We start from the raw sequence: 17,216 nt of genomic DNA on the forward strand, positions 1-17,216 counted from the left end.
ACGTCAGGCCTGACTTGCAGATCCCCTCGTCCTGTAGGGCAGCTGCATTCCTGCCCCGTCTCATGGCTGAGCAGCCTTGGACTCCAGGGAGGATGGAGCTAGGCTGTTCTCAGTGGTGGCAGATGACAGAACAAGGAGCAACGGTCTCAAACTGCAGTGGGGGAGGTCTAGGTTGGACATTAGGAAAAACTTTTTCCCTAGGAGGGTGGTGAAGCACTGGAATGGGTTACCTAGGGAGGTGGTGGAATCTCCATCCTTAGAGGTTTTCAAGGCCCGGCTTGACAAAGCCCTGGCTGGGATGATTTAGTTGGGGTTGGCCCTGCTTTGAGCAGGGGGTTGGACTAGATACCTCCTGAGGTCCCTTAAATTCCAACCCTCATCTTCTATGGTTCTACAGTTCTCATGTTCCTGCCACGGAGCGGTGAAAAGGAAACCTGAGGGATTTGGAATTGGAAACCCAGGGTGGAGTGAGGTGAGGAGTGGCGGGGTGGGACGGCCGAGGGCCGAGCACCGGGTCTAACTCAGATGCTGCAGCCTGTCCCAGGGTGGGTGGTCCTTGCCGGGGAAACGGACCTCGACCCCGCTTGTGACATCTTCCCAGGTGGGGAAAATGAGCTTAGTCATGTGACATAAAGGTCCTATGACTAACTCAGGCCAGGTGTAGGGGTCCAAGGAGTGTAGGAGCCACTAATTAGTGTAGGAGCCACTAATATTCTAGCTAGGTAGGGCTAGGAGCGCCGGGCGGGGCAGCAACTAGCCTGAGAGGAAGGTGCAGAGAGCAAAGGGACTGTCCGAGAAGGAGGCTGGGGACTCCTGGCTCAAGAAGAAAGAGCTCTTTGAACCAGCGGTGGATGGGGCCAGCTGGGGGAAGCCGGCGTGAAGCACTACACAGTGCGGTGAAGGAGGGCTGTCAGCTCCCTTGATCAGGTGGGAGGGTTGGGGCTTAGATGGCCAATGTATTTATGGACGAAGGCGCTGATCCTCAAAAGGGAGCTAGGCTCCTAAATTGGATTCCTCCCCCCCCGCTCCAGAAAGTGGAGGTTTTAAAATGCTAGAGACTGGGTGAAGTTTTTGAGGAGCCCTGTGAGAGAGGGAAACTGAGGCAGGGCGCTGCAGCGCCGCCACGGGCCAGGAAGAGGCACTCGGGAGGAAAACCTGTTTACATTACCCCTTTTTGACCTGAAGGTTGTCCCAGCTGAGAGGGAAACTGACAATGGAGTCTGATACCTTTTGGTGCAAACTTGTTTGTTTTGCAAGGAGCAGACAAAAATCCCTGTTTCCCTGAACACAGGAGGAACAAAACCAAAAAATCCCCTAACTGGGAGGCAACTTCCTCATAGCGCCACGCTTAGGTAGCTGGTTCCGGCTGCAGGTGTCTGTCTTTCCTCTTCTCTCTCTGGTCCGGCAGCTTGCGTGGCACCCCTCACCCACAGACAAGACCTCCATGGAGTTCTCCACCCTCCAATTACTAGGCAGCTCATGGACCTGCTTTGCCTCAGCTGCAACCGCTTAGCTGGCTCCCACAGCTGACTTAAATGCAGGGAGGAGGTGATAACAGCTTAGATGAGGTTTAACCCAATACAACTGGCAGCATTTGTAGCTCCTCCCCCATCTGATCCTCCTTCCCTTCTCTTCTGGGTGGGTAGCACTGGGGTTTGGCTGGCTGGTCCCAGGGGGGTGGGGGATCTAGTCTCAGGCACTGATTTCAAAACAGCTGTAGCTGGTCTTTTGATGCCTTATTCGTGTAAAGGGATGGAGCTGGTTTCAAACCAGGTTCATGCCACTGGCCCACTCCCCAGCTGGTGTCAATCAGGTGTAGTTCCTTTGGAGTCAGTGGGCCAGATCCCCAGACTTGTGAGCCAAAAAATCCCTTTCAGAGTTCTGACCCAGACCCAAGCATCCCAACGCTACAGTGGGCTGGATCCAAACGTGCATCCTACATCGCCCCCTTGTGGTAGAGCAGAGCAGGTGAGAATAAAGGGGATTGTCTAAGGATTTTGCAGGGTCTGGAGAAAGCAGCCAGGGAAGGGATCTGCTGAGAGCAGGATTACAGCCAAATCCCGTCTCTTCTGTCTGGTGCAGGACAACACGGAGCAGAGCAGGCCCCCTGGTCTGATTTCAGCTCAGGTTCTGCTTTGGTGTATGTTAGGGCTTCCTGCCCTGGGTTTTTTAGTTACAGTTTGCCGGAAAGCAACAGTCCAGAGTCCAATTTGCAGACACTTTGGGGGTTACATTGAAAAGCTTAAAACCATAACTGCACCTCCAAGCCCTTTCTACTAGTTGGGTTTATTTTTTATATGCTGATTGAGTTGGGTATTTTTATGACAGTTTTATATGCCTAGAGAATTTTTGTTGTTATGGTTTTGTACACTGATGAAACCCCGCTGTGCCGCCTTTTGTTCTGATAGCCTTAATTAGACCTGGAGCCCCCTCTCCTGGTAGCACTCCTTCCAGTATACAGTCATGTTTTTGTTTTTTGGGGGTCTGGGTCTAGGGGCTTTAGTACAACCCCCTTTATACCTCATGGGAGGGGGGAGCAGGGTCATATTTGGGCCATGATTAGTTTATGCCCCCTGTGTTTGTTCTTTTTAAACATATTTTTTAAACTTTTTTGGCTTTTTTAGCTGGTTGATCGGCCATGCTTTGGCGTCTGTCTTGAAGAGGAGTTAGACATAAAGGCATACATTTCCTCACTTGTGCATTTATATATCACACCTTCGCTACGCCTTAAAACATTTTAACTTCATTCTTTATATTTTTTTATAGTAATAAAGAAAACCCGGTTAATTGTGGGTAAGCAAAAGGAACACATCATGGTTTTGTTCTTTGCTAACGTGTGTATTTTAGAGACTTCAGCTTTTAGGCAGGTACACAGGCCCCCAAAGCAGGCCCAGAATACCATCTCAGGCAGATACACAGGCCTAAATACTTACACACACTTAAATTGGATACTTATTCCCTAACAGCGTGTTTCCAGCTGCTAGTGGGGGGGAGTGTGTCACTGGGAAACAAGCTCTCCCAGGTACATTGCACCCACACCTGGACTTCTACTGGTGAGAGCTGGCAGGGAAAACGTACAACAGATTTATTTATTTTCTGATTCATCGAAACCAAAAGTCTGTGGAAATGTCCATTTCGGGACCACTTTTGGGACCACTTCCTTAGGTGAGACAGCGCCACGCCAGAGCCATCGCCATCCCAGGGGTTAAGTCGCTTCTTTTGGGATCTGGATGACCCTGGCCCTGAGTCTGGGGCCAAGCCTACGAGAGAGCTTAGAGTCTGTAAAAGAGGGAGGGTTCATAGATACCAGCAAGGACTGGTAAAGAAGGGCCTTGGACCTGGATTGCTCCACATGGGTACGCCAAGCACAGCGCTGTGCCAGTGGGGCCAGGGCCTGGCTCCCTTGTGTATTTTCATGACCAACATTGGAAGGTCTTGGTTTGGTTTTCTGATGTGGCATGAAAACAGATTTCCAAGTCTCTCAGTCAGAGGTCCCCAAAGTGTGGGGCGCATCCTCATAAGGGGGCACGGTGGAAAGTTCAGGGGTGTGTGGCAGCACCAGCGCCCCCAGGGGGGCGGGGAGAGAACGCCACCCATCCCCCCTCGGCCCCAGCTGCAGCCCAGCTGGCCAGCCTTGCCTCTGGTTCCCGGCCCCAGCCTCAGCCCCCAGGCACAGTTCTGCTCCTGGCCCTGACTGTGGCCCTGCTCCCAGTCCCGGCGGGCACGGACAGGGATAAGGGGGGGCGGGAGGTAAAAGGTCTGGGGACCCCTGCTCTAAATGTTTTGTGAAAAGGGATTTGTGCTTTCCAGCCGGCCTTGCTACCGGTACAACGATAGCAGTTTAAAAAAAATCCCATCCTCCCCGACATGGTTATAGGGATACAGAAATGTGCCTGTAGACAGTTGGCCTTAAAACCGTGATGGGAGCACAACCTGCTGCAGGAACAGCTGCCTCAGTATGCAGAGAGCCTGGAACAATCGCTCTGCAGGGCGGGATTTGCCCAGTTCAGCTCCCAGCGATGGCAATCCTTTATACGCCAAGACAATTAACAAGGCCAATTGCCGGTCAAAGCAGAGGGCAGAGGCTCGGGGTAGCAGCCGGGAGTGACGGCTGCTTTGGGTTTGGGCGTTACGCCACGTCCCCACCCTGGGGTATTCCAGGATGACTCAGGGATTTAGGTGCTTTGACTAAAGCGGAGCCCATGTGTCTCCTCCTGACTGGCTGTGCATCCCAAAAGCGTCACCGGGCCCTTCCCCAACTCTCTGTCTGGGGAGCTCAGCCCCATAACCACCGAACAAGAAGGAGCCACGGCCAAGATAAATCTTAGCTGCTGGAAGCCAGGAAGGATTCATAGATTTTAGGGCCACCATTAGCTCATCTAGTTTGAGCTCCCGGATAACACACCAACCTCTGACTCGCTACGGTACTTCTATGGCGCCCAGGAGCATCGTGTCGCAGGGCTTCCCAGTCCCCTGGGAGCAGGGCTCTTACCGCCAGGATACAGATGGGAAGGTGACGCACACAGCCACAAAGGCATTGAGGCTCCCCATGTCCATTGATTTCAGTGGGGATTTAGATACCTAAATATTTTTCAGGCTCTGGATCTAGGGGCCTTGCCCATAGAGTCCGTGGCAGAGCCGGGACTTGAACCCACGTCTTACAGCGCCTTGCCCAGCTGCTGCCCCGTCCTTTCTCTCCCAGGATTGCCCTCCAGCTACCCCTGCATTGAGCCCAATGGCTTGGGTAAGGCGGCACCAGCTGATTCCCAGCCCTGCCCTTCCTGAGCTAACATCTCTGTGTCCCCTCCACAGCAAAATACCCGGAGATCAAGAAGCTGATGGGTCCAGATCCCCAGCTGAAGTGGGTGGTGTCCCTGATGGTGCTGATCCAGCTGGTGGCCTGCTACCTGGTGAAGGACTTGCCTTGGAAGTGGGTCTTCTTCTGGGCGTACGCCTTCGGGGGCTGCCTCAACCACTCCATGACGCTGGCCATCCACGACATCTCCCACAACGTGGCCTTCGGCAACAAGGAGGCCAAGTGGAACCGCTTCTTCGGCATGTTCGCCAACCTGCCCATCGGGTTCCCCTACGCCACCTCCTTCAAGAAGTACCACGTCGACCACCACCGCTACCTGGCCGGCGACGGGCTGGATGTGGACGTTCCCACGGCCTTCGAGGGACGGTTCTTCAGCTCCCCGCCCCGCAAGTTCCTCTGGCTCTTCCTGCAGCCCTTCTTCTACGTCCTGCGGCCCCTCTATGTCAACCCCAAGCCCATCACCAGCATGGAGGTGATCAACACTGGGCTGCAGCTGGCTTACGACCTGCTCATCTACTCGGTCTGGGGGTCCAAGTCCATCTTCTACATGATCGCCGGCTCCACGCTGGCCATGGGGCTGCACCCCATGGCCGGCCACTTCATCGCCGAGCACTACATGTACCTCAAGGGCTACGACACTTTCTCCTACTACGGCCCCTTGAACTGGCTGACCTTCAACGTGGGCTACCACATGGAGCACCACGATTTCCCCAGCATTCCTGGCAGCAAGCTGCCGCTGGTAAGATCCTCCCTTCTTGCAAGCGGAGGGCTGGAAGGAGTGAAATCCCTGGGGAAGTGGCCGGAGCCCAGCGGAGGACCAAAGGCCCGCCCCTTAAAATGGGGAGGGGCCACAGAGCCAGGAGATCAAGTGACGATGGGTGGGTGGGTATGGACATGGATTGACATCCCACAAGCAGGCATAGCCCAGATTCCCTCCCCTGCCCCCCAACTCCCAGCTTGCCCCTATACGAAAGAGAACCTTGCTGTCCATGTGGGAACGGAGGCTCTGGGTGTGGGAGGGCTGTGGGGGCTGTTGGCTAGGGTAAGGGTCCTGGGAGTCAGGACTTCTGGGTTCTTTTCAAAAGGTGTGTGTGTGGGGGAGTCTAGTGGTTAGAATAGGGAAGCCTGGCCTCCTTGGATCCTATTCCCGGCTCTGCGCTACCATGGGCACATGGTCTCACCTCTGGAGCACTCCCTCGTGCCTTGCCCGGGCATTGTGGGGGACTTTACCTTCTGTAACCCCTCATCCCCCACCTTCACCCCTCCGGGCCCCCCCTGTGATCCTTGCTCTTGTCAGAGGGCTGACTCCCCTGGGCTTTGCCATGCTGGGAGTCCAACTGCCTGGCCTTCCGCCCCTCCTGGCTTCTCATAGGGCTTCGCTCAGGGGTCCCCCACCCCGCCTCCTCTGCTCCCCATGAGGGCCTGACTCTGATTTTCATAGGCTCTTCCCGGAGAGGAACCCCTCCCTTGGTCTTCCCTCCTCTGCTGAGTAGCTCACAAAGCACTTTACAAAGGAGGGCGGTGTCACTGTCCCCATTTTACAGATAGGGCAACTGAGGCACAGAGCAGGGGAAGCCACTTGCCCAAGGTCACAGGTAGAGCTGCGAACAGAATCCAGGTCTCCCAAGTGCCAGGTCGTGCTCTACCCACCAGGCCACACTGCTGCTTGCATAGCAGCCCCTCTTCCCCCAAGACACACACTTGGGTGTCCTTTGGTATGGCGGATTCCACCTCCATGCCGTGTGCTGGTGCTGTTGGGAGGATTTAAGTGGCACTGTGTTGCCCTCCAGTGGGGAAGATGTGCTACTGCACTTTGGTATTTTGCATCTTCAGAGGCTGCAGACTGCAACCCAGAGGCTCTCAAGCAACGGGGGTGCGAGCACCGTCCCTTTCTGGATGGATAACGGGCCATGAGGGTGGGACGGGAAATCCTGAAATTCATGATGGATGCCCTGAAACATTTTTTCCCATTGTAATATGGGCTTGGCGTGGAAAAGGCTGATATCACGTCTGCCCCCTCCCCCCCCGCCCTGCCTTAATCCTACTATGTAAGAGGGACTGTTTCAAGGGTCACCCCTTGCAATCAGATCTCGAAACTGACTTTCCTTCCTAGGACAACGTGCAGTGAGATAACGCAGGGCTAGAGGGTAAAGCGAGGAAGGATGGGGCAGTGGTTAAGGTCTCAGAAGAACTAGGTTCAGTTTCCTGTGATTTGGGGTGTCACTTAATCTCTCTGTACCTCCATTCCCTAACCGAAAAGTGGGGATAAGAGCGGTGTGTGTTACAGCTGCTCCACTGAGGATAGGAGCTATTTCAGCCCCACGTACAGATCCTTGGTTTTTTAGCACTGGAGGCCCTGTGTCAGTCCCCCCATTTGTCAGCCAAGGTAGCAGTGATCACAATAGCTCCTCACCTAGGGTATATATAGTATGGTAATTAGGACTGGACGAGTATCATTACCCCTTTTGGCCCTGGCAGCCAGCCAAAAATTTGGGTCTTCCAGGTTTTTCCAGGTAGTAAAAGAAATTAATGATGAAGTCAGGTCCCTTTGATGCTGCCTTGTTTGTTTACAAGGGATGTACAAATTCCTGTTTCTCTGAACTCAGGAGAGCCAAACAGAAGACAGGTTGCTTGCCCACAGTCCCGAGCGCTTTCCTGGCAGTACAGTGCCCAAAAGCTCTGTCTCTAGGCTTCTCTCCAGGCCATATGCTATGCTTGTCCAGGCCGTGTCTGGAGCACCTGCCTTTCTGCATGCACCTTTGACTCTCACCACACACAAAGCAATATCCAGTGAAACCCTCTGCCCACAGAGTTCAAATTCCTGCATGGCCTTGGATGTGCCTTTGTTTTGGGCAGAGATTGTCGTTATTTCATAAAGGGGCCCAGCTGCTTCTACTACCTCTTAAAAGAAGGGTGGTGGTTATACCCACCAGCTTTAAGTGCTATAGGTTTAACCCAATCTTATGTGGTGTATTGAAAACTGTTACACATAAAGCGATAGCTTGTAATGTTAAGGGGTTTTCCTGGCCCTCGTAGCAGGGGAGGGGTCCTGAAGGGAAGTGTGTGAGCAGAGTGAGACTGCAGAGAGCCAGCGTAGAGCAAGGGGAGGTGAGTTGTGACGCTCTGTTTTAGGAGCAGCCTGTTTTCTCTCTCTCTGTTTTGGGGGTTCTTGTGAGTTTCGGATTCTCGTGCAAAAGTGCGACCTTCCAGCAGCAAATATTTGTTTTTATCTATCTCCTCTGTGCGTATGCCATGAACACGACACCACAGAGCGCTGGGTAGTTGTGCATCTGTATTGAAACATCCCAGGGCCGGGATTGGTGTTCATGGTCAGACCCCCTGTGTGTCTCTCCTTCCAGGTGAAGAAGATCGCTGCTGAGTACTACGACCACCTGCCCTACCACACCTCCTGGGTCTGCGTCCTCTGGGACTTCATCTTCTGTGACTCGCTGGGGCCCTTTGCCCGCGTGAAGAGGAAGTACAAAGTGGCCAAGGCAGAGTGAAACAAGAGGGTCACCGACAGAGCTCCTGGCTTTCCAGCCTCTGGGCGGGGTTGGGTTTGACTCAGGGGAGTTACTTTATACCCGGTCCCTAATCCCAGACTTGCATGTGCTTCATTTAGGGGTCAAATATCATTGACCAAGACATGAATCTTTAGGTAGCCTGATCAGGCCACAGGAGCACATCTCCTGCCTCCTCAGCTGATGTACAACTGCCCCTCTCCTTGACCACCTGTGACCCACCCAGCAACCAACGTAGGGGGCGTGACCAATGGTGCGGGGGTGTGGCTGAGAAGGGGGTGTGGCTAGGACATCTCCAGGAATCACCAGCTGCTAACAGTCAGTGTAGATTAGAGCAGCCTTCAGGCTACTCTATGCCAGGGACAAGCCTGGTATCCAGATGGTTTTCATGCCACCTTCATTCCCCACCTCACCCAGCCCCAAATTTTTTATCAAATGGTCCCCAGCCGGTCTGGAGAATTGGGGCCAGCGCATGTACAGAGATATTACTAAGGGCCACCAAGATACCTTGAGACCCTTGTGCAGTCTCTAGGTTGCAGCTTTATACGCCTGATTCCCCTCTCCCTCAAAGCAGTGTAAATCTGGAGTGACCTCATTGAAATCAGTGACGTTGTACAGGTGTAAATCAGGAATAACTCCACTGGAGTCAATGGGGCTGATTCGCGCCCCCCTCTCACCCTGCCCTAGAACAGGAGCAACTGCTCTGGGTGTTGCACAGATGTAAATGAAATGAGAATTGGGTCCCTTGTAAAATGTGAAATGTAATAAGTGCATCCCCAGGTCTGCAAGAGAGGATCATGCATACATGATACAAAGATACAGCCTTCCTTAATTAAGCATGTTCCTTATATTAAAAGTGACTCGAGGCAAGAAGCTTCAGTGGGATCTGTGCTGATGGAGAAAGGAAATTGGAAAGATAGATCTATCTATAGGTATATTTACCATAGAAATATCAGGAATGCCCATGTCTGGTTTGGTGTCTGCTGGAGAGTTCGTTGGAGGTCTCCAAAGTGTGGCTTGAAACCACTCCTGGCAAGGAAAGGGAGAAGCTGGCAGTTTAACAAAGAGAGCTCTCCTCCCACCTGTTTGTTGGGTGTTTGAGTTAAATAGTTATTCCCCCCGGCCCCAAAAGAGAGTTTAAATAGTCTGAGTAAAGAAAATCCCTCAATGGAACTGATTCTGCTTACTTGCTGTCTGATGTTGGAATCCTTCCCGAACCCCTGTCACCCATACAGACTTCCGGGGGGGGCGGGGAAACAGGGTAGACAAGAACTGAATTTTTGACACAGGAAGAGAAAGGAAATGAAGGGATTATGGGTGGGGTTGGAGGCACTTTACTCAGTAAAGAAAATCTTCTAGGCCTGCTCCATTACGAAGTTGAAAAGGACACACCCCTTCCTTTGCAGCTCATAATTAAAGCTGAATGAGGGGCTTGTTCCCCAGCTGGGGTCACTGAGGATCTGGCCCTGGATATTTGCAAACCTCCGGTCTGTGCCTGTCTCGCATTAGCTCTGCATGTTTGCCGTGGCGGGCTCATTCGCTTACAAGTGATGGGTGGGTTTCTGACGGTGTAAATGAAGTGGGCGTGGTCAGATTTTTGTTCTAGCAGTGGGGGGACAGATTTGACGAGGGGGCTGGGTTTTGTTAATAACAACGTCTTTCATCCTTAAGGAGCCCAAGCGCTTTACATAACCTAGAGGGATCCTGTCTCTTATAGCGGAGCCAGAGCAGGCAGGACAGCAGTCCCACCTGTGATTGGGCTTGTTGGGCAAGGCTAGGGAGCAGATAGAATGACAGGAATGGGGATCTTGCCAGAAGACGGGGACTCTTGGGGTGGTGGGGGGGGGGGGGCAGGGAAGCGCCCCGGTGTTTGCAACGATCAACGGTGAGTCAGGACCTTGGGTTGACACGGCAGCACAGCGCCCCTGGGTAAGGGTGGAGTCGGCCCTGACACCGAGGAGCGAGCCCCTCTTGTTGAGTCCCACACCCTGCTCTCTGAAGCACAAAACCCCCTTGCATGGCTTGGGGGTCAGCCCCGCAGATTGCTCTCTGCTGCACAGCGCCCCCTAGTGCCAGGTTGGAGCATTGGAGTCAGCGCTAATTGCGAGGGGACAGCCCCCCCCATGAGTCACCCGCCCCGCTCCCTGCAGCACCGTGCCCCTAACGCCACACTGCTCTGAGGAATTGGGGTCAGCGCAGACTGGCCAGCTCCCCAATTGTGTGTTTATTTCCATGCAAACCCCCTCCAAGTCCTGGCCCATCGACTGCCCTGCCGGGTTTGTGAGATATTGACACAGCCATTGCAGCCCGAGCGGGTACGTCCAGCTGGCCCCTTCTACCGCCTGTCCCCCCACGGGCCCACTGCAGGCCTGGAACGCCCAGCGCTGCTTCTCCACTCGGTGGCGCAGGAGGAGTTCTGCAGCTACAGCCGCGGCCGTCAGCAGGTCACAGCAGGCGCCCCCTCCAGGTCTGATCCTGCCTGAGGGCTGCGAGCCCCGTCTCGCATCTCTGCACCCCGATTATCTGCCTTTCCTCTCCCACTTGGTTGATCTGGCATATATTCCTTCCTGGGCTGTGCAGCCTTCCTAGGAACGAGGGGGCCATTCGCCTTCGTGTTCAACACTATGCACTGCACGGGAGCTGCGGCAGGGGAAGGGCGAGTGGCATGTTAGACTGTCCTGGTATGTGTGTGCAGTGCTGATCGCAGGGTGTCGGCTGAGGGCTCCACGTGTGATCTTAATACATGTGATAATGCAGCCCTGGCTAACAGGCTGGCTTTGCAATGCTGCTTCATTTTACTTTACAGAGCATTGGAATGAGCTGATGTGCATCTGTGCATCTCTTTGTGTGTGTGCATGTGTATCTGTGTGTGTGCATCTGTGTGTGTGCATGGGCATGTGCGTCTGCGTGTGCATCTGTGTGTGCGTCTATGTGTGTGTGTGTGCATCTGAGTGTACATGTGTGTCTGTGTAGACGTGTGCGTCTGTGTGTGCATGTGCATCTCTGTGTGTGCATGGGCATGTGAGTCTGTGTGTGTGTGTGTCTTTGTGTGCGCACATCTGTCTGTGGGCATGTGCGTCTTTGTGTGTGCATCCTCTGTTGGCTGGAATCAGAGCTGAATATGATAATGGCCAGACTGGGTCAGACCAAAGGCCCGTCTGTCCCCATAATCTGTCTTCTGACAGTGGCTGGTGCCAGATGCTTCAGAGGGAATGAGCAGAACAGGGCAATTATCAAAGATCCATCCTCCCTCATCCTCTCTCATCCATTCCCAGTTTCTGGCAGTCAGTGGCGTAGGGACACCCAGAGCATGGGATTGCGTCCCTGCCCATTTTGGCTAATAGCTGTTGATGGACCTGTCCTCCAGGAACATAGCTTATTCTCTTTTGGACCCAGTTATAGTTCTGGCCGTCACAGCATCCCTGGGCAATGAGTTCCCCAGGCTGACTGTGCATTGGGTGAAGAAATACTTCCTTGTGTTTGTTTTAAACATGCTGCCTATTAATTTCATCAGGTGTCTCCTGGTTCTTGTGTTATGTGAAGGGGTAAATAACATGTTCTTAGTCGCTTTCTCCACACCAGTCATGATTTTATAGACCTCTGCCATAACCCTCCTTAGTCGTCTCTTTTCTAAGCTGAACAGTCCCAGTCTCCTAGTTCCAGCCCCTAAATATTTTTGTTGCCCTTCTCTGCACCTTTCCCATTTCTAATCTCTTTTTTGAGACGGGGCGACCAGATCTGCAGGCAGGATTCCAGGTCTGGGCGCGCCCTGGCTTTATAGAATGGCATGATGATATTTACTGGCTTATCATCTAGCCCTTTCCTAATGGTGCTGCTGCACAGGGAGCAGAGGTTTTTCAGGGACCGGGAGTGTGTCACAGGCGCCGGCAGCAGCTCACGCCGTCGGGTGGAGTTCTGGAAGAGGTTTTGGGTAAGCCAGGGGGCGTCTGAAGGGACAGAACTGCACCCAGAGGGGCTGGGCGGTGGGACAGCAGGTTCCAGCTCTGAGGAGGGGGTGCTAAGCAGGGGGTCTGTCCGTAGGGACCCCAAGTCTGGGGCAGCAGTTGGGCTCTGTTCAAGCTCCAGAAGCTTCAATGCCGATCAGAGCAATCTAGTGAGTGACCCAGAGGGGGCGCTCCGCTGGGAGCTGCGACTCATGTGCGGTACCGCTAACCATAAGGGAGGTTTCCCAAGGAGGGCTAGGGTCCTGCCATAGGAAGATGGAAGTTCTGTCCCTGCCGCTCTGCATGTGCAGTGTGGAGACAGCTGTGAAGCTCCGTGAATGCTTCTCCAGCTCCAGATCAGAACCAGGTGGGATTTTGCAGGGGGCAGAGGAGACTCTCAGACAGAATCCCTGGATCTCAACCTTTGCGTTGGACCCAGAACCATCAGCCGTCAATTTCACCATCTGGTTTGGACGGAGCTGAAATCTCGTACACTGAACCCAGCTGCAGAACATAATTCGGATCCACCCGGCCTGCTGCCCGTCTTCCCCCAAAACACTGCTGCAATGAATCAGGGGAAGGGCTGAATTTTCTAGGTAAATTTCAGTGCCAGTCTGGAGTGGCAGCCTCTGGGAACTGGATCCTGTGCCTGTGGAGAAGCAAGACAAACCGCGCACGACACACCCTCCTACACACATGCTCGCGCTGACCCTGCGGGCATAATCTGTCTAGGAGAGTTCAGTCTCCATTCATGCCTGAGATGGGCTGGGAGGCAGTTCTGGTGGTGATGTTTACAGTGTGGATCCACAGCCATCAGGCAGATCTGTCAGTTCCACGTGGAAGGAGACCTTTGAATCCCTCATACCCCAGGAGACGATTGGCGTTGGCTCATAGACACATCAGATGACGTTCCAACAGAGGCTAACAATGCGCCCAGCTCTTAGATCATTAGAATTCAGTGCACAGAGCGACTGGCGAGGAAGACAATGTCATTTTCCTGGCCCATGACCCTGCTGTCGGTTAAGCATCAGCTGAGCATTTGATTTAAGAGAAAGCACCGATGGAAAATAACTTGCCCTGGGGACTTGCCAGCTCCCCTCCCCAGCAGCTGTCCCTCCTTTTAGTACCGACTCATCTCAGCACCCATCCAGGTTGCGTTGAAGTCAATAGCAGGACTGGTGATGGAGTCACTGAAGGGCAGCACTGCGGCCCTGAGTTGCAAAGTGCCGGTGTCTTTTGAGGTTGGTCTGCAGGTCGCTGAAGTCAGAGGAAAGGCTCCTGTTGATTGCACAGAGCTTTGGGTCAGGCTCTTACTGACCTGAATCAGTGAGGGTTGATGGGAAGGTGTGAGCTCTTGGCAGAGCAAAGGGCAGAGAAATCCCCAAATGGGAACAGATCAACAGTCCATCCAGCCTGCCACACTAGATCAGTCCATGGGACCCTGCTATTCTGCTCCCCCTCTGTGCTGCTCCCCCGGCATACGGTGCCTTTAGCGTGAAGCCGTCTTGTCTGTCCCTGCTATGGATCGACTCCCTGAAATCATCAGCCTCTAGCAGCACAAGCCCTGCCCTCCAGGCCCTGCTGTCTCTGTGCAGGTTAATGATGAGCACACATCACCCTGCACATGTCGTCCTCGCAGGGTCCCTCTGCCCAGCCCCTGTTCCATTAAACGCTCACAGAATTCCCAGGCCTGCTCTTCCCCGAGGAGCTGTGCACCACAGCTCACTAGTTACACCTCAGCTCTGCTGAACACACGGCGCTGAGCTACAGTTGTAGGGAAAACAAGAAGAAGTTGATTATTGAAGAACAAAGATTCCAGTGCTGGGGGGTTAAGAATATTGGAAACAAATGGTTACCTAGCAAACAAAATCATAACACGCTTCTTGAGCCTAAGCACGGAACAAGTTCTCCTCCCCGCTAAAGCAGCGCATCTCACTCAAAGTTATTTTCAGCCAAGCCAGGTTGAGATCCCTTATTCATGAAGCAAACTCACTGGATGTTCACTGCCAGGGGGGAGGATTCCAGGGTGTCCTCTTTGTCCCCCACAATGTACCAGAACAAACCTTTGATGCTTACCCCAAGAGAAGGCCCCCGCCGCCCCATACCACTTCCTGTTAGATTTCCTCTGAAGTCCCTGCCAGCTCTTCATTAGGATTTGACTTCGAATGCTAACAGGTGCCCATTGTGAACCAGACAATGCTTAATTTACATGTAAACCGACGGACAGATACACAGCTCTTGCCTGGAGCAAAGCCTCTTTTCCCCTTTCCGGGGTTGTATACGGTCAGAACATAATTTTCAGTACAGAGCCAGGGCTTCTCACATCGCATCTGCACATACATTTCACAGTGGTTATGATGATGAGTGTGAACACAGGCTTTCATTAGAGACCTCACCTGCCACTCTTTGGGGAACTAGCATGGAAATACCAGACCCAGGGGATTCTGGTAACCTTTGTGCCCTCTGCCAGCTGCATTAAAAGATCCTGGGTCATACCTGCCCCTGGTGCCCCGACATTGCTGCTGCACTAAATCAGTACAAGGGATAGCTCCATCTCACCCTGCTGCAGCGGTGGATGAGAGTAGTGGGCCTTTCTGGCTCATTATCCCCCTCCTCTGCTGGACCGGAGCAGTGGCCCACCTAGCTCTTTGCCCTACCATAATGGATCATGCAGAGAGTCATAGAGGGTACGTCTACACAGCAAAGAAAAAACTGGCTCGAGTTCTGGGGCCCTCCCACCGCGCAGGCCCAGCCCTCCCACCAGTCTGAGCCCAGACATCTACATAGCCATGAAACGCCCCACAGTCTGAGCCCCATGAGCCTGAGTTGGGCTGGCATAAGCCAGCTGCCGGCGTCTAGCTGCTGTGTAGATGTGCCCATAGTCTTGGATTTGCATTCCCTGGCCTGCGAGGTGAAGTCGATCTTGTAATATCTCCTGCCCTGCATCTGATCATTGGCCCATGTGTTTTAGCAGGCTCTGGCTAACAGAAAGCTGCAGATCCCCTCATGCACCTCATTGGTGAATGAAGGACCCAGTTGCCTCCTCAGATACACCCCTATCCTCTTACCTCATAAGAACATAAGAACGGCCATACTGGCTCAGACCAATGGTCCATCTAGCTCAGTGTCCTGTCTTCTGACAGTGGCCAATGCCAGGTGCTTCAAAGGGAACAAACAGAACGGGGCAATTACCGAAGGATCCATCCCCTGTCCTCCAGCCCCACCATCTGGCAGTCAGAGGCTTAGTGACACCCAGAGCATGGGATTGCACCCCAAATCATCTTGGCTAATAGCGGTGGATGGACCTGTCCTCCAGGAACCTGTCTAATTCTCTTTTGAATCTGGTTATACTTTTGGCCTTCACAACATCCCCTGGCAATGAGTTCCACGGGTTAACTCTGTGTTGGGTAAAGAAATACTTCCTTCTGTTTGTTTTAAATCTACTGCCTATTAATTTCATTGGGTGACCCCTAGTTCTGGTGTGAAAAAGTAAGTAACACGTTCTTAGTCACTTTCTCGACACCAGTCATGATTTTATAGACCTCTATCGTATCCCCCTTAATCGTCTCTTTTCCAAGATGAAAAGTCCCAGTCTTTGTAATCCCTTCTCATATGGAAGTTGTTCCATATCCCTTATCATTTTTGTTGTCCTTCTCTACACCTTTTCCATTTCTAATATATATTTTTTGAGATGAAGCAACCAGAACCACACACCGTGTTCAAGGTGTGGGCATACCGTGGATTTATATAGGGGCATTATGTAATTTACTGCCTTATTATCTATCCCTTTGCTAATGACTCTCAATCTTCTGTTAGCTTTTTTGACTGCCACTGCACATTGAGTGGATGTTTTCAGGGAATATCCACAGAGACTCCAAGCTCTCTTTCTTGATTGGTAACAGCTAATTTAGTCCCATCATTTCGCATGCATAGTTGGCATTATGTTTTCCAATGTGCATTACTTTGCACTTATCAGCATTGTATTTCTTCTTCTTCTTCTTCTTCATTTTGTTGCCCAGTCACGCAGGTTTGGGAGATCTCTTTGCAGTCAGCTTTGGACTCAACTATCTTGAGTAATTTTGTACCATCTGCAAACTTTGCTACCTCACTGTTTACCCCATTTCTCTAAGCGGGAGCCAGCGGATCAAAAGCCATGTGGCTGGAGGAAACGGCCCTGATCCAAAGCCCATCGACATCAAGGACCTCTAAGAGCAGGGCCTGTGACATGGTCAGCGTCAGAAGCGTATTGAGTGGCTGTTCCCACCTCCCGGTGAACAAAAGGTTAAACGGGGAGTGGTTCATCCCTTGGCTGGAAAAGAGGGTCCTCTCACCCCTTTAATCTCTCTGCCCTGCCATTGGAGCCAGCAGGTGACTAGGCTGCAGATGGCTCCCTGCCTACCCAGAAGCAAGGGGAAGGTGTTAGCAGGAGAAGAATACTCCATTTACAGGCTGGGATCAGGAGATATGAGTGCGATGAGGTCACATGGGGTCATCATTTCCTCTCCCTGGTCCTGGGACCAAGTGAAATATACAAGTGGGAGCTTTACTGCTCATGCTCCAATGCTGCATGGTGTGGGGTGATTCGTGCTGACGACCCCTTGGAGATCAGGGTATCTGCCCTTCTGCTGTGGCCTTGACAGGGGGACATCATGGGTTGCTCTTCCCACTCGATGGACAGGAAACCTATGCTTTTGGTCTCCCTAAGCACAAATTGCCTTCCCCTGCACCTCCTGATGGACAAGAAACCATCTCTGCTAGTGCTGTAACTCCCGCTGCAAACACACCTGTCCATTCTGGATCCATCGCTGCTGCTCAATTGCCTCCCTCCAACTGGCAGCTTCGGGGCGATGGGAGAACGTTGCACACTTAATCCGGGACTTGAGGCAATTGAAACATTATTGAACTAGCTCTGGAAACAGCCCAATAAATACAAAA

General features: G+C 52.8%; 1 protein-coding gene across 1 annotated transcript; it reads left to right on the plus strand.

Annotated features, from left to right (window-relative positions):
* The first annotated feature begins 1,846 nt into the window (after positions 1-1,846).
* LOC137159118 (sphingolipid delta(4)-desaturase/C4-monooxygenase DES2-like) lies at positions 1,847-10,162 on the plus strand. Its single transcript, XM_067557323.1, has 3 exons — positions 1,847-1,968; positions 4,813-5,555; positions 8,176-10,162. The coding sequence occupies exons 2-3, from the start codon at positions 4,839-4,841 to the stop codon at positions 8,317-8,319; spliced, it is 861 nt and encodes a 286-aa protein (XP_067413424.1). The 5' UTR covers positions 1,847-1,968; positions 4,813-4,838; the 3' UTR covers positions 8,320-10,162.
* The last annotated feature ends 7,054 nt before the right edge of the window (positions 10,163-17,216 follow it).

This window comes from Emydura macquarii, unplaced genomic scaffold (genome assembly GCF_026122565.2).
Source record: "Emydura macquarii macquarii isolate MOO-44397 ecotype Brisbane River unplaced genomic scaffold, CSIRO-AGI_Emac_v2 contig_1790, whole genome shotgun sequence".
In the NCBI taxonomy this organism is placed as follows: Eukaryota; Metazoa; Chordata; order Testudines; family Chelidae; genus Emydura; species Emydura macquarii.

Coding starts and splice junctions, on each gene's coding strand:
- LOC137159118 (XM_067557323.1), top strand. CDS start 4,839: ATGGGTCCAGATCCCCAGCTGAAGTGGGTGGTGTCCCTGATGGTGCTG. Junction 5,556..8,175: donor CTGGCAGCAAGCTGCCGCTG/GTAAGATCCTCC, acceptor CTCTCCTTCCAG/GTGAAGAAGATCGCTGCTGA.